Genomic DNA, 16,946 nt, shown 5'->3' on the forward strand with positions numbered 1-16,946 from the left:
GTCAAATTCTGTTTTCTCCAGAACTAAACATAAAAGTAAAGCGTTAGGCAGGTAGACTTCAAGACAGTCTTGATTTCTCATTGTACTAAGGGAATAATTTCTTTCTTTCCCATTTTTAAATTATACTTTAAACTATCCACACATCTATTTAGCCCACCCCTCGTCATTTAGATCACAGGGTCCATCATCCTAGTCATTAGAGAAAACTATCATTGCATAGGAAGAAGGAAGGTGTGAATGTAACTGTTACATTCTAAAAATTTTGAGATCTTGGTTTGATTCTCAGCTATGAATCCATTTTTGTTGTCGGCACCTTATTGCATACCAACTCAAGGAGCTATCTACTGTATTAGTATGCAAGATTAGTCAATTAACATCAGTATAGAGGGATCAAGGAAAACTTCCTGTCTATAAATCCTGAATTAATAGGATTGAACTTAATACATGAGAGCAAAGGGTTGGGGAAACGGATTTCTCCTGTCAATCCCCTTTTAACAACAGACTCAGAGATATAAATGAAAGAAGCTTGGTCCTTTTACACTTCAAAGGCCACATAGCCTATTTTGACAGAGGCAGCTCTGCTTACAAGTTGATCCTGATCGTGGTCAGAAATGTGCTTTATGAAACAAAGAAAAAGGTTGTTTTCAATTAAACAGTTTTTGCATTTGTTTCCTCTAAAATTTGCAAGTGAAAGGAATATCAGCCATCTCATTCACCAGGTATTAAGTTCAAAAAATGCCTCTGTTAAAAACACACAGACATTTCTACCTAGTAAAACAGGGTATGAAAAACTACTGGAAGCACTCATAGAAAAAAATATATAGCTCCACCAACATCTCAAGACAATAAATACTAACAATAATACAATTTTTTAAAAAAATCAGAAAAAATACTAGACAAACTACAAGAGAATTGCACCCCCGAGTACTTGTTACCTGAGCAATGGCCAGCTGATACCCTCCATTGTTGTTGAAGAAAGAAATGATGTGGGACTGCCAAACTTGCTTCAGGAGGTTTTACCTCCGAGGTACTGCCCTTTTACTGGCGTATAGCTTGGGTGGTACTGGAAACGGGCCTTCTTTTATGGGCTTGGGTCCAATCCCTGGGGGTGGGGGCCTAACGCTTAGTCCAACCTGCCGCATCTGGGTTAGATATTACTGCTGCATCCCTTTTGGGGGGGCATGCTACAGCAAAAGGATACCAATGCATATTGATAATTTACACACAAGGTATCGCAAAGACTAGAGCAACTCATAAATGTATGCAGTTGTGCATTCATCTTGGTTAAAACACCAGCTGACTCTTTTCTCAAAGATTCCACCGTAGGGTTAATTGTGTTAAAGACCCCATTGTGATGTAGCAGGGACAGTCCCATGGACACAAAGGTGATGGCTGGTTTCCGTGGCAATTAAGTGGAGGAACAGAGGTCTCTGGAGTGTTCAGTCACAAAGGAACTGACACCAATAATGCGCAAGGATTATCTCAAGTGGAGCTGGAGGCAGTGTGAAAGGACCTATCCTTCCATTGGAGAAAAGAAATCATCTTCTCACCTCATTCCCTTACAGTAGTCTATTCTTCTCATGAAAAGAGGTAAGTGGTCTCAAGACCTTTGTAGAAGGAAGAATCGGCTACCAGTTCACTCTGCTTCCATATGGTTCTGGGTGTGCATTTTTTAAGCTGGAATTAAGTTATTTACCAATAAAGGAGAATATTTGTAATTCAGGGTTGAAATGAAGGGTCCTTGATGCTCTCTGAACTTGGTTGTGCACTGATGATGTTACCTAGTTTGGGTAAGGAAACGTCTGCAAGAAAACAAGTTCAGACAGCACCAAGGACCCCTCATTTTAAGATGTGTGTAGTCCAAGGTTACATATAGATTAGCTTTTTTTTTCTTCCTCTTTTAAGCACAATTTTGCTGCAGAGGTTTTCATGAAGACAAGCCACCAAGCCACACCAGCTTTTCCCACCATTCAAAGAGGGACATCTTTGTATGTGCGGATGTGAATACATGCACAGAGGAATCCCAACACAAAAGAGCTGTAAATTTCACAATATGAAATATGACAAAAAGTTGGATGGGGATGTGCCTTGAGGGCGCTTCATTTTTATTTCTGCATTTTCATTGAAAGATAGGCTTAGCCTCAAACTTTCATCACTTAATATCAGAGAAGTAGCAAATGAGATGGTAAAAATGTTCGTAGACATTTTTTTTGTTTCTAATTGCAGGCAGGGAAATCAAGAGATTGAGTGCTTCTACTAGAGGGCAGGGGAAGAGGGGAGACACTGCATAGATGAAAGTAGCATATCAAGGAGAAGGCCATGTCTGAATTTTCGGTCATCATCATGAGAATGTATATATTCATGTTCACAAGCATATGAGTTTCAACACTCACAGCTTCACACTAGCTGATGGAGTCCTTTTCATTGCATACTGGTTTGCTTGCTTAAATCACAGCAAAATGGGGAAGGCTGGTTTAGTATCGATGAATATTAAGCTTAGCTCTAAATTCTTATATTTTTTTATGAAATAACCCAAGAAAAAGGCAAAAGAGCCTGTACATCCAGGGAGGGGCATCAACCTCTAATTTGTTAATGTTCTTACACTTTTAGTGCAAAATAGATGTTTAAAAGAATTCAAACTATGTAGTTTGATGAACTGCAAAAATAATTCAAAACCTGTGATGCCAACACCAAAGGTATAGGACAGAGCAGTATTTCTCAACACAGGCAACTGTAGATTTAAAATCCCAGAATTCTCTAGACCAGAGGAATTCTGGGAATTGAAGTGTACACATCTTAACATTGCCAAGATTGCGAAGCACTAGGATAGAGAATAGGAAAGAAACTGATTTAGATGCTAGGCTTTCTTTCAGTGCTATGGAGACCAGGGGGCAAGGTGGTGACGGAGGCAATAACAACATTTTATTACCACGAGACTTGCAATTGGTCAAGTATACTTATGCTTCCCCACACCAGTTTTGACTGTGGATGTGCTCTCATGGAGTCTTTGGACTTGCCCATATTCTCTTATATATTTCTGGAAATGAATGGAAACTGCCTCCTAGCAGACCTTGTCTAGAATCAGAAGTTAAGTGGGATTGTCTTCTGTGAATATTAGGATGGGAGATCACTTGGAACCTCACAACTGTGAGATGGGAACATAAAAAAAAAAAAAAATCCCAGAAGGCAGTTAAGGTGAACCACTTGCAAACTGACGTATTGATGTGTTTGTGAAGCCCCCAGAAATCAAACTCAACTCAAAGGGGACTTTGACTGAGAATTTATTTAAAAGTGTATTAGATAACCCATGCTGCATTGGCTTATTGTTTCAGAGATATTTCCTTTCCTAACAGAGAAACTGAATGACTATTGGCACGCAAAGCAGTGGGAGCAAAAGCAACTTCTGACTTCCTGCCAGCTTCCCCACTGACTTTTCTTGTAGAAAGCTGGAGGAAGCATTGGAAACGGTGATCACATGACCATGGCTGACTGCAGCTAACTTTGGCAGTGAGGCAGCACTGAAGCAGCCACTAATTTACCACCTTTCATTCAGACAGGAGTCATGGATCCCAGATTTTGGATGCATTCTCTCATTTGAGATACATTGATTCCAAAACGGTTGCCCCATGATGCACTATTTCACCCAGTTGAAGGTTACAAACAATCAAACAGATACAAGAGTTTTAGAAGTATATAGATTCATCTATGTGGGCCAACTCTGTTTCGTACTTGCTACAAATTCTCAAGGTAACCCAAGGCATTAATTACCTATTAACTTCCTTTCAGTGCATGCATTTGATTGTTTCTGTGGACACTTCCCTGATCACCATTAGGCACCTTATCCAGCATGACAACAATATTTTCAAGAAGTTTTAAAATAAAAAAGCTAGTTGGAAATTGGCCTGCCACAAAGCAAAGCACTAGTCTCTTTATTTCCCAAGATTGCCTTCAGATCTAATAACCACATTTAAAAAATAAAGTTACTTTGCATTTCAACCCAGTTTTCTGTTAGAAATGTACTCTTGAGGATAGATAAAGGAACATCTAGATAAAGGAACATCGCTCCTCCCAAAAGTAATCTAGGGTTATAAAGAAGGTAGGGTGAGAGAGGGGAGGTTTGAAGTAGTTGTGGGGAGTAGTGGGGAGCAACTCACCAATTTGCCTTCTGGAAATAGAAGTTTTGTGACCTGGCAGCCATTTAGTCCTAGAGAGCCCAGGATTTATTATCTGGCTCCCTGACACAAAAGAATTATCCGCCTGCTCCTGTTTTTATACCAGTGGAATGGAGGATGTTCAGGAATCACCATTTAACCAATCATTCACTCTTGCTAGGGAATGTTTGCAGGACTTCAGATTTACTGACTGAGATTTCATAGCATCCCACTGATCTACAGTTGCCAGGCTCTTGGGAAAAAAATATGATTGGTCGATATTAATGTTGGGTGTAAAATGAATTCAGTTGCACCTTAGCAAGGACTGCAAATCAGTAGGTGGTAGAAAAGTATGTACTACAAGCCATCTCTTTGCTGATGATGGCTGTCCAGGTTTTTGCAATCCAGATACCGTAAGCCTGCTGTAGCCTTCTCCTTGCTTCCTTGACCTCATCTCTACTCTTTAAGGCCTCTTTATTTAACATCACTCTCGCTTGATGCCCACTGCTGCTGCTGCTGTCACGACAGCCACATTCTGCACCCGCTTTCCCTGGTGGGTCTTGACATGCTTTGCTAGGTGGTCACTCCGCATAAATCTCTTGGGGCACAGCTGGCAGCCAAAGCGCTTCTCCCCTGTGTGTGTCCGGAGGTGCCTTTGCAGCTCATCTGAGCGAGTGAAGCTCTTCCCACAGTACAGCCAGGAGCAAATGAAGGGGCGCTCGCCTGCATGCCAGCGGAGGTGGGCCTTCAAGTGAGAGGTTTTGCCATAAACCTTGCCACACCCTGGCAGATGGCAGACATGCTGCTTCTTCCTCCCTGGCTCTTCAAGGGACCTGCTGGCTCCCTGGCAATTGGGGCATTTGCAGCGACGACAGCGGCGAGCTGTACTCAACAGCCCTTTGGGAGGGCTCTGCAGGAAGGGTGCGAGGGGAGGCTGGGGACTGAGGACTAGTGAATGTCCAAGAGAGAAATTGCTTGGCTGCTGCAGGGTCCACCAAGGGGCATCCTCAGTGCAGGGGGGGCCTGGAGGGACAGCTGTACCCAAAGGCCACGGGCCCTGTAGAAAACTGGAGGAGTCCTGGGCTTCCGGGAAAGCATATGAGGGATGCACTGTGGGCGCCAACATCTTGACAGGTGACCACTCCAATGAGTAGATGGCCTCAGCTGGTGGTGTCAGCGACAGTTCGTGGGATGAGGCACTGCTATTGCTAGCCACCATTTGCTCGTGATATGGCATTTTGGGTCGTCCAAACGCCATGGTTGTGTGAGAGCGTGTTGGCATCTCATTGTTCCAGAGTTGAAACATCCCCATAGATTCATAGGACCCTGGTGAGCTGGCTGAAGAACAGGGCAGAGGAGGTGCTGCTCGGAAGGCCAAGGTGGGGTAGTTGACAGTGATGTCCTCTGGAGATGAGTTAGGAGACCGGTCCTGAAGCAGAGCAAACAAAAAACAAAAAAATGAGCAAGAGTGTAGATGTTAATCCTCCTAAATCCTTAGCCAACCTCTACTCGAACTCTGCCCAAGCAAATCATCTTCTGTAGCACACTTGCTAAATCTTGCACTTTGCATACATCCTCTGATTAACTTTGCCTGCCACGCTAAAGTTACCAAAGATATGGCCATTTTATCCTCCTCCCCTGTCATGCATAGATCTTTAATTTGGCTCCATGAGTGATGTTTCATCTTCTAAGTCTTAAACTGCCATTATCTGTAATGGGTATTGTATCAAACGTCTGTCATAATCTGTTAACTACAGAACCAGTTTTCTCAAAAGAAGAATTGCTTGGACAATGCAGTATGTAGGTCAGCAGATAGAGCAGGTTACCTTTTCTCACTTTTTAGAGGAAGAACAGGAATTTCCTGAGTTGAAGACCAGGTTTGGTTTACACAATACACTGAGCCCTAATGTGGTATCCGATACTTTCTACACCCAATTTCTGTTTTCTGATCAAAGGAACTCGATCTCTCTGGATGTTGCCGAATTTTGTTAGGCTCTTACTGAGATAAGTTTCAAACTAATTGATCCCCATCCCTCAGCATAATGTAACTGTGGCTAACCGTTGAAAATAAAGGGACTTTTTGAACAACACTCAATAAGTGTAGATGGATGTCATCCCTTCCCATCCTATTCTATTCCATTTGTCTTAGAATTTTAGCTCTATGTAGAATCTCAGTTTTAAACAAACAACATTCTCTTTCTTACTTGCAGAGTTGTAACTTACCCTGATATTAATAGTAACAACAATATTCTACAGATTTATTTGGAAGCAGAAAAGAGGAGCCTGACCCTGACCTCAGAGGGAAACACTCCAATTTGGAAAGGGATTATAAGTGACAAAGGTACAGGCACAAGAAAAGTGCAGGAGAAGAAGCAAAGGTAGAATTTCTCTTGAATAAGGTTCTATTGATGAGCAAAGCCAAGTCAACCTTAGCACTGATTCATTTTGTGTCCCAGTTGTGCCCATTCCTGGAACAGGAGGCTTTTCTTACAGTCACCTACAATGTGTGACTATTGCAATGTGATCTGTGTGGAGCTAACCTTGAAAATCATTTAGATCCAGAGGCATTTGAGGGCATAACACAGTGCACCCAATGCATCACCTTTGAGAGTTGCCAATGGGCTTTTCAGATACAATTCAAAGTCCCTGACCTACGAGACACTCCCTATCATAGGTTTATTTATGAGACAGACCTTCTGTCTCCAGTAGTGTCTGCTTGTCCTATATTGTACAATCAAATTGGGCATGCTTTCAGACTCTTTGCTTAAACAGTATCATCTGATGAAATGGACCTTCTCTCTCATGGTGCCTGCCCTCTGGAACAGCATTGCCCCAGAGATTTGAATGGCCTCTACCTTTGAAAGCCTGACTCTTTCCCCAGGATTTGGGTTAGTGTGGTGGGCTCTTTTGAGAAATCCTATGGGAAGATTAGGGATATGTTTTTAATTGTTCTCTCTTACATGTTGACCACTTTTTTTGTTGGTTGTGTTTTTTTTTAACTGTTATTAATATTATGTGCCACCCAGAGTCATTATGGACTTTGGCATTTTTAGAATTTTGACAAATAAATCATCATCACCTCTTCATCATCATCATTTTAGCCATTGTCTATCCACTGCAGGATGAAGGCCTCTTCCACATGTTTCTAACCAATACGGTCCTGAGCTTTCGTCAATTGGGCCCACAATACTTGCTGATGTCATTGATCTCTTTGACTGAGTATTCCAGCAAGCAATAATGAAGGCAATGCACAACCGAGGTGTAGACACTGCACCTTATATAAACTTACTACAATCAATATATGAAAAAACAACAGCAACAATTAAAGTGGAAATTATCAGAGAACGAGGTGTACAACAAGGTGATACAATACCATCTACCCTTTTCTCAGCCTGCCTTGAAGAAGTATTTCGTAAACTAGACTGGGCAAAAGATGGAAATAAAATCAATGGCGCCTATTTAAATTACTTAAGATTTGCAGATGATGATGTTCTCTTCTCACAAGACCCAGAAAAGCTACAAAGACACATACAAAAGCTGCACAAAGCAGGAAAACCATTTGGCTTAAAAATAAACCTGAAAAAGAGCCAGGTTATGTTTAATAAATTCACCAAAGAAAGAAAAAATTGGCTTAAAAAATAAACCTGAAAAAGTGCCAGTTTATGTTTAATAAATTTACCAAAGAAAGAACAAATTTTATATCTGGAGAAGAATTAGACATAATAGACCACTACATATACTTTGGCCAACGGATCTCAATGGAAGGTGATACTGTATAATAAAGGAAATTGAACGTGTTAAATGTGATTGGCAGGCATTTGCCAGGCTAAGCATAATTTTCAAGAATTAACTCCCCTTAATGCCTGATGAGAAATATTTTGATCAGTGTGTGCTACCTGCTCTAACATATGCCAGTGAAACATGGACCTCACAATCGAAACAAAAGCTAAGAGCCATGGAAAGATAATGCTCGACATTATAAGACAAGATAGAAAGACCTGCACACGAGCTAGAGAACAAACAAAAGTATATGGTAACATCAAGAGAGTAAAAGAACTGAAATGGAAATAGGCTGGTCACAGAGCAAAAAGAATTGATGGCAGGTGGACCAAGGCAGTCACAAAATGGATCCCATTTGATAAAAAGTGTCCACAAAAGAGATCTAAAACAAGATGGATCAAGTATTGTGGACAAATATTGATACTTAAAAAAATGTTTCAATAAATACCTGCTGTAATTATAACCTAAGCAATACCATTATACAAACATTGTTAGATGGGAATATAATCTATGGATGTTCAAACCTTTGTATCTTTTTTTTTCAAGACAAATGTAATAAGGAGGGCTGGATGAAGCAAGGACAATTTATGAAGCTGCTTTGGTTCCAATCACTGGAAAGAGATCCACTTCAGAACAGGACTTTTATGCCTTCAGTTAAAAGCCTGTCAAAAGATCTGCAAGTCATTTTTCATTGCCTGAGGTTATGCTTGGGGAAAAGATCCAAAGGCAAAGCAGCTGATTTGATGTGGTAAAAAGGCTTGAATCTGATGCTCCTCCTCAGAGGTGTAGAAGGCACATTTTATCATACTGCAAGGGCTTGTTAAGGCTTCAAGGCCTAGTATTAATAGATACTGATAGTTTCTCTTTGGCATAGTTTTTGCTGTTTTTGCTTTGATCTTTTCATGCTGAAATATATTTAAGAAAGAAGAAAAGCAGAGGAGGCAGAATCCTAGAAGCATTACAATTAAGCAGGAAGTTTTCCATTTGTAAATCCTGACTGAATGTTTACAGATAGTCCTCTAGTTACGACCGTAGTGGAGCTCGCCCATCATGGTTGTAAGTTGTAACAGTCATAAAATAGAAATGGACACATGACTGTGTCTTTTGCAGCAATTGTTAAGTGAACACTGCAATCATAAAATGAACTCATTGTTTGCTGTGGTGCAATTTTACTAGCAGTGCTGATTTTGTAAAATGTGATTGGCATGCTACAAATGGCAGTAAATGCGGCTGTGTTGCTGAGCACCCACAGGAGGAAGTGACTATCAAAACTTTGGATCTGGGTGATAAGCTCCCTTTCCCAGGTAGGTCGCAATTTCAAATGGCCACTGAGCAACTGGTTATAAGTCAAGGACTATTTACATTGGAAAAAGAAGGACACCCAGAAGGGAATGTTAACTGCAGCTATTTTAGAATTAAAAAAAGAGAACGCCTGTTCGTCATTTCATGAGATGATATAAAATACACAGCTGCATCACTTAAGGTTTAAAAACAAAGTCAATCCTAGGATCAATCTGTATTATACCTTCAAGAATGTTTGGAAAAATGCTCAGTGGTGAAACTTCAGAGTTAATCAGCATCAAGTAGGAACAACAGGATGCGGGATTCAAGCTCCCGCCAGTATCACTCTCATCCAGAATCTACTGGCTTCTAGTTCCATTCCTGTTATATTGGCCTTCCTGGAGTAGTTTTAATTGTGTTATATTTGGAATTATGAAAAGAGTGAAAGATTTTAAAGCGATTGGAACTTTCGAGCAATTACAAAGATTTTGTGTGTACACAGGATTAGTTACTATGTTTTTCATTTTGTCATTCCCCCCAAATCAAGATGCTTCTTTATTATGAACTTCATTGGTCACTTGATTTCATGTCATAACAATTTTCTCTGCATTTATTGGAAAAATAATTTTAAAAGTCATTCATCCTGCCCACAAAACCCTTGTTTTGTTTAAACATTTCCTTGGTTGAACTTTTCCAGTTCAAACCCCATGCAAAACTCTACATTGCCAGAAAGAAAAGCTTGCTGAATCATTCTCTTTAACAAAACCAAAGTCACTGGACCATTTCCTACTGAAAACCCATAGATTGGGAGAGAGAACCAAAAAAAACCAAGAATCAGTGATGGGTATTTAAAAGTCGGATATGCTTCAATTATGTGCCACCTTTTAATGCAGGAGTGTGTGTATGAAAAGTGGGAAATAGCTCCCAAATTCTTTTGCAACTTTTCAAACTTGCATTAAAGCATCATTGCTATATATTCTTCCTAGGAAGGAGGTCATAGTGAATCCACTCTTGAAAAGTTGCAAACAGGCAGGATATGCTCCAACTAATAAAGGTTTTATCCATCTGATCAACGGGAGAGTTTTGAGAACGGAACTTAAGCCATGTCTATCACCTGAATTGCCACAGCTCCTGGAGTAGGAAAATAGCCAGCACTTTTTTTCAGAACATGTTTTAAGATGGTCATTTGCAGTTTCTGGGAGAATTCCCTGCTGTGAAGGCACCATGCCATTTCTTACTTAAAAAGCCTTTATTATAGCTGTGATCCCAGGAGGATAGCAGGAATTCTGTCCCTGCTACTTCTATCAGCATGGAAAATAATCAGTTTTTTTTGGGGGGGGTGTTAAACAGAAGAGTGTAAAACTAACTAGGAACTGAAGGTTCTCTTCCTTGCAATAAATAGATTGCAGCAGATAAGAGCTTGTTTACACCTAAAAGCTGAAAGGTTGGTGAAGCAAGAGTCAAGCCAACAGAAGGACAGAGTGCCCTACAGCTTTGTTCTGGTTTTAAATAAGTCAGGAGGAGGCAGAAGAAATGTTGGCTTACCTCAAAATAAGCCAATATTATGGGTAAAGGCAAATTCAGAGTCAATCAGGAAGTTGTACAATGGTGGATACAGGGTGAGCTCCTTAATCTACAACTAAGCATTGGTGACAGTAGTGATCTACCTTTTAGGCCTGTGGTTAGGATAAAGGAAATGTATGTTTTTCTATGGAATGGCTTAAATGGTTGTGACTTTTTAAATTTGCCTCAATAGGCATTAAAGTGTCACATTTCCCTACTCAAAGTGTCACCTTCTTCTAGCTAGAATTAGATGCCCAGCCAATATTGTCTAAGCTCAATTGCAAGGGCTTATCAAGTCTTAAGCAGATTCTTCCCAATAATTCAGTATCTAGTTTTTCATTTGGAGATATGTGAGAACTGAATTTGCAACCATTTCTAAGCAAAGCTATACTACTGAGCTGTAGTCTATTTCTAAGTAGTCCTCCTGGCACTGAATAAAGCACAATAAGATCTATTTCCCCTTTCTACAATGTATATAATATTCTCATATAATAATATACTCATTTTGCAAAACAAAATAAAAAATGCAATACTTTCATTAGATGTTTAAAATATGTATAGTACCCATAAGCAAAAAATTAGCACACTATAAATGTACCTCCCAGGAATCATACAACAAATATATAGTTGAAAATTAAAGTTTTCATTCAAAATAAACAATTCTGTCCACAACTTAAACAAACAATACCTTAAACATTGTCTGTACCCCAAATATCACATATTGTTAACTTTTGTTTCTTTAGAGACAGAAAACACATTCTCCACTTTTTAAAATGTTCTTACTATCTAAATCTTAGCTGAGCTCACCTGCTAAAAGAAAATCACCTTCAGTTAGGATTGGTTCCCTTTCCCTTTCCATCAGCATCTCAGCAGACTCACTAGAGTCCAAAGTTAGCATCTTTCTAGTACATTTCCTATTCATTTGCACCCATTTGCTCCTTACAGTTCAGGAGCAATACCTAGCTTGAAACACACAGGTGAAATCCACTTCTCCCTCAGAGTCCCTGCTTAGCTATTCCCCAAAATGAGAATACAGGTTTCAATACTGAAACTTAGTGGGAGATATAGAGAAGGAAAGCAGATATGGTTAAACACGGGGAAAATTCAGAGGCTAACCGTCCTTTTAGTAAATCCAAAAGATAATTTGCCCTGCCATTCCCTGTAATCAAGAACGCTGCATATCCTCAAAATTTACACAATTAGAACTCCACAATCTCTTACAGAATGTCGAATTAGACGGGAGGTACATACCAAAGTGCTACAATCAATTGGTAGCTGTTGCTAATTATAAATTAATAGTTTGTTAATTATTTGCTCTGCTTTAATAAGAATAATTATACGTCTGCATCCTAATCCCTTCAAGGCAAGGCTGCTTACTCCAGAGTTCCTCTGAGATTATCACATTTATGCGAATCTAAGAGTAAGTCTCCTTGAGTTAATGGGATTTACATCTCAACAGAAACATTACGGGATTGCCCGGAAAAACGTTAGAGCGCGCTTTCCCCATTCCTTCCACAGCAGAACCACGCCGGTCGCGTATTAATTTAGCTGACCAACGTCAGGCTGAAAAATCAACAGGTGAAGTTTTCCCAACTGCTGAATCTCCGCACCAGGAAAATCCTCACTTACTGAATTGCACGCACGCACACACACCCACACCCACACCCATGCACGGTAAAAGACCCCGGAGGAAGCTCGCACTCGAGGCGAACCCAGAGGGGGGCCACTCCACTTCTAATCCGGGGAGATTCCTCCTCCTACCTGCAGAAACGAGGTGAAGTGGTTCGCCGACTTCGGCACCGCCAAAGTTGCCATTGGGATCGGGGTCATCCAGCTCTAGCCACGGAAAGGGCGCCTAAACTCAGCAGAGCCGGAAGCCCCGAAGTGGCAACCTGCTCCGCTCCCCCTCTCTATGCCAAAGTCCTCCTTCCTCCCCAACCTGCAATCTTTCTCCTCCTGCGCTCAGATTCGCCCCCTCCCCAACACTTTGATTTTGGCTCGCTGTCAGCCTATCAGGATTGTGGCGATTGGAGGCGCCTTTGATGTCGCCCGAGCGAACCAATCATTAAAATAGATTGAGCGATTTCAAAGAGGGGCCTGGCTAGATCGCCTTTAAGGGCCGGGTTCCCCCGCTGGGCCGCTTGTTAAGGATGCAAAAGGCCTTGATTGGGTTTGCGTGCGACCAAGAGACCCAGGCTGCTCCTTTTATCTCTTTAAAAAGGACTGTGCGAGGCCAAGAGCGGGAGTAGACAGGTTCTGTCTCAGTGCATCAGAGTCCACGGATAAGCCACCATGAGCTTAGTGTACTGTAATTATTTGATTTGTAAACCATTGGCTTTAATGTGTGAGTCAGAGGTCACTTCACCCATGTTTAATTTAACCTTTGGCTTAGAATCATAAGTAAAGTTGATTTGTAAATACTTAAGTATTATGATGATGAGTGCTCAATGCACAGTCAGCCAGATGTTTGGACTGGATTTGGCCTTTTTAGTCTCCTACTGACTCCTTCCCAAGGACCTGGGAGAGAAAGAAGTTGTTTAATGGTGTTAAAAGTATTGTCACAGGATGTAAGCTGTTCCAAATAATGCTGCCTTTAGCAATTGATCGATGGCAATTTTGCTAAGGCTGATGGTATTCAATTGGTGCTCCAGATATTTTGGGATTGCACGCAAGGCACTTATTACAATCAGTGCTTTCTTTTGTCCCAGTCATTCCACAGCTATTTGCAGGTCTTTGTGTTTTGTGATTTTTTTCCAGTTCTTTCTTTTCTATTTTGCTGTCTCCAAGTAGTGCTTTATTAACTATCCAGACTTTTTTTGTCTGTCTTATCAACAATTGTTAAATCTGGGGTGTTATGTGGCAGATATTATTATTATGGTTGGTTGCAATCAGCCAGATTTTTAGACTGGATTTGCCATTTTTGTTATATTTTTATTCTGCTTTTTAAAATATTTTTGTCAACTCAAGCCATTGAACATACCTAATAGTCCTGCTTCCTATTTTACCCATAACAACAACCCTGGGAGGTGGGCTGGGCTGAGCAACTAGCCCAAAGTTACCCAGCTGGCTTTCATGTCTAAGGGAGGTTTAAAACTCACCCTCTCCTGTTTTTAGGCCAGTATCTGAACCAGTAGACCCAACTGGCTCTGTATACACAGTTTCTATTTATGAGGAAAGTATTGGGATAGACAGAGACTAAATGAATGGAACATGCCTAAGCATAGGATTGCCTTATCCAGCCTTTAAACATGCAGATGAAGGCTAGATATAGGAAAAGGACTTAGCTAGATCACTTTGCCACACCTAGTGATTGCCTAGAGTTATATAACCATTTATGGTAGCCCTAGCTAGCAGCTACAATCCCAGTTCATTTTTCAATGTCTGTTGATTTTTACACTGTTGAACACAAACCATTCTCTCTACCAGGGATGAATGAAAATTAATGCCACCAATGTCATAAATTGCCAATAGGTGGCAGTATTCATGCATTAGATACTCTGGTGTGTTCTTTAATTTCTATTCTTCCACTTCAGTTGGTGAGAAGTTTCTGTGTAAAAGGTCATGCTGCTATTGTGCAATGGAAACTTTTGATGAGTATTAATGCAGACTAAGCAGTGTCTTGTAACTGAATTTTTGACTGTCTGAGAAGTCCATCCAATTGAAATTCATTGCCAAATGCAATTGTTTATGATGATGGCTATGTTGATGGAAGCATAATAGTCCTCATTTAACAATCTTAGAGGAGACTTACAACTCTGTTAAGCAAAATGTGGTTGCTAAGTAGGAAATCATGTGACTGTGACTATGCTTTCCAGCTGGAAAGAGACAAGACTACTCAATTTTGCACATTCAGCCTTAGGTTTTCACCTAACCGCTTTGTTGCCCTTTGTGTTTATTGCCTTATACCAATGGTTCTCAACCTGTGGGTCGGGACCCCATTTGGGGTCGAACGACCATTTCACGGGGGTCGCCAAACAAGGCTGTCCGCCATTTTTCCCCCTTTTCTTTGGCCATGCCCCTGGCATCCAGTGATGTATAAGTGGTTGGGGGTCACCACAACATGGGGAACTGTATTATGGGGTCGCGGCATTAGAAAGGTTGAGAACCACTGCCTTATACACATCAAAAACAATGTGACCATGGCAGTAGCGAGCCCTGGGCATGTTACACAAATAGTTTACACTACTCTCTTGAAATGTCTATCTTTCCAACCCCCTTGTTCTGAGAGGGTAGCAGAAGGAAGTGATTTCTATAGGCAGTCTCTCCTTTCCTCATCCTTTCCTGCTGCCAGCACAATTGAACTGTTTTCAATGTGTAAAACAGGGGTCTTCAAACTTGGCTCTTTTATGACTTGTGGACTTCAACTCCCAGAGTTCCTCAGCCAGCGTGCCTGGCTAAGGAATTCTGGGAGTTGAAGTCCACAAGTCATAAAAGGGCCAAGTTTGAAGACTCCTGGTGTAAAAGAACAGCAGCTTATTCTCTTACAATCACTTCCTCTCCGATCTCTCTGCTCTGCAAGGAGGAAAAAGAAAAATGCAGGTCAAACACAGAACAATGTATACTACCTGTAATGGTGTTCATGTGACTGTGGAATGCTGTGAAAGTTGAAAGTTGGTGATAAAGTTGTTTTTTTAAGCCCCATCATAACTTTGAATAGTTGCTGAATAAGTGACCAATAAATAAGGACTACCTGTACTGTGCATTGTTGGGACAAAAAATATATAAAGATGGTGCACTGGGAAGAGCTGATTTATGTAATCAAGAAAGGCTGAATTGTTAAGGACAATCAGAGGATCACTCAAAGGAAAAATTCTATCAAGCTTGGCATTTACAGAACACGTGGATCACATGATTGACATTCTTCAGTATCAGAAGATTTGCTCAAGTTGGGTCCCTCACATGCTAATGGCAGAGATGAAAGCCTCAAGATTTGAAATTTAGCAGCAATGATTTTCATGTATAAAAATGAAGGTGACACATTTCTTCACAACATAGTGACAGGCAACAAAATATGGGCTTATCATTATGACCTGGAAAATAAGCGCCAGTCCATGGAATGTCTTCATAAAGTTTCACTGGAAACTAATTATATTATTCATTTTGATTTACCTGAAATTGGCATCAATATCAACTTCTTTTGAAAGAACAACTCATAGTTTCAAACATTTTGAAACAGTTAAACTGAGTTCAGAAATACAAGAGGGAAATTTTGCTACACTAGGCCTTAAATCTCAAGATCACCCAAGAGGAATTGCAAATTTGGATCTTACCACCTTACCCCATTTAGTCTAGATTTGCAACTTCGACTTTTTCCCAAAATTGAAGGAATAACTTCAAGGGAATCTGTTAGACTCAAATGAAGAGGTTGGTGGCTAAAAAGATAAAGTATGATGTTATTTTTGATGACTTCAAGAAGTGGTCCATTGTTTGCAGAAGTTACGAAGTGAATCATAGACTTTATGTGGCAAGGAAAATATAGCTAATGAACTCATTTCAACAATTATTTTCCTGTTACCTTTATTAAAATATCCCTGTTTGAACTAAAGTTATGGAGTTGGAGGCAATACTTTACATTTGTTCTTTGTATAATAACATCCAGGATGAGTGAATGTAAGGGGAGGGGATGTCACAGTCTTTTATGGAATCAACTCTGCCCTTTTGAACACAGAGTTCTTATTTGGGAAAAAGGATCTCAGCTGTTACATTTAATAACAGTTCAATATGTGCCACCTAGAGTTTGGCCAGCTCTCTAAAAAAATCAGTCTGTTTAGGGGTAGTTCAAAACAAACAGATGAATGTTGTTCCACCATCCAAAAAGTAAAAAAAAAAAAAATCCCTCTGGGAAATTTAACATTAGACAGTGTCAACTTGGTTTGTGTTTTCTGTCAATAACTATGCAGCCAAAATTCACAATATACTATACTTGAAAACCCAAGGATGGTCTCAACTTCTTTAGGCAACAACATATGGAGAAAAGGGTGCTTTGGATAATTCATCAAAAGCAGCAATAACACTAATATATGCACATTACTTGTGGCTATACCTTGAATTCAAAGTTTTATAATCCCATAATCCTAGATTAAATCAATGGCATACATTGGTAGAAAAGCAAAGTTACCAAGGCCATTATGATATTCTGTCCTTGAAAAGGTACAAACGTGGCAGAAATCA

At 40.3% G+C, this 16,946-nt stretch overlaps 1 protein-coding gene across 1 annotated transcript; it reads right to left on the reverse strand.

Moving 5' to 3' along the window:
- Window positions 1–3,265: 3,265 nt before the first annotated feature.
- Window positions 3,266–13,132, reverse strand: LOC120303311 (transcription factor Sp5-like). The gene is made up of 2 exons (XM_039332739.1): window positions 12,537–13,132; window positions 3,266–5,580 (listed from the first exon to the last, which is right to left on the reverse strand). Exons 1-2 carry the CDS (start codon window positions 12,603–12,605, stop codon window positions 4,636–4,638), a joined length of 1,014 nt encoding a protein of 337 aa, XP_039188673.1. The 5' UTR covers window positions 12,606–13,132; the 3' UTR covers window positions 3,266–4,635.
- Window positions 13,133–16,946: the final 3,814 nt, after the last annotated feature.

Source organism: Crotalus tigris, unplaced genomic scaffold (assembly GCF_016545835.1).
Source record: "Crotalus tigris isolate CLP2741 ecotype Arizona unplaced genomic scaffold, ASM1654583v1 scf7180000024462.759394, whole genome shotgun sequence".
NCBI lineage: Eukaryota > Metazoa > Chordata > Lepidosauria > Squamata > Viperidae > Crotalus > Crotalus tigris.

What these genes read in the sequence shown, in the direction of transcription:
- LOC120303311 (XM_039332739.1), bottom strand. Translation starts at nt 12,605, where the DNA reads ATGACCCCGATCCCAATGGCAACTTTGGCGGTGCCGAAGTCGGCGAAC. An exon ending in ACTTCACCTCGTTTCTGCAG is followed by an intron (nt 5,581 to 12,536) that starts GTAGGAGGAGGA and finishes GCTCTGCTTCAG; the next exon opens with GACCGGTCTCCTAACTCATC.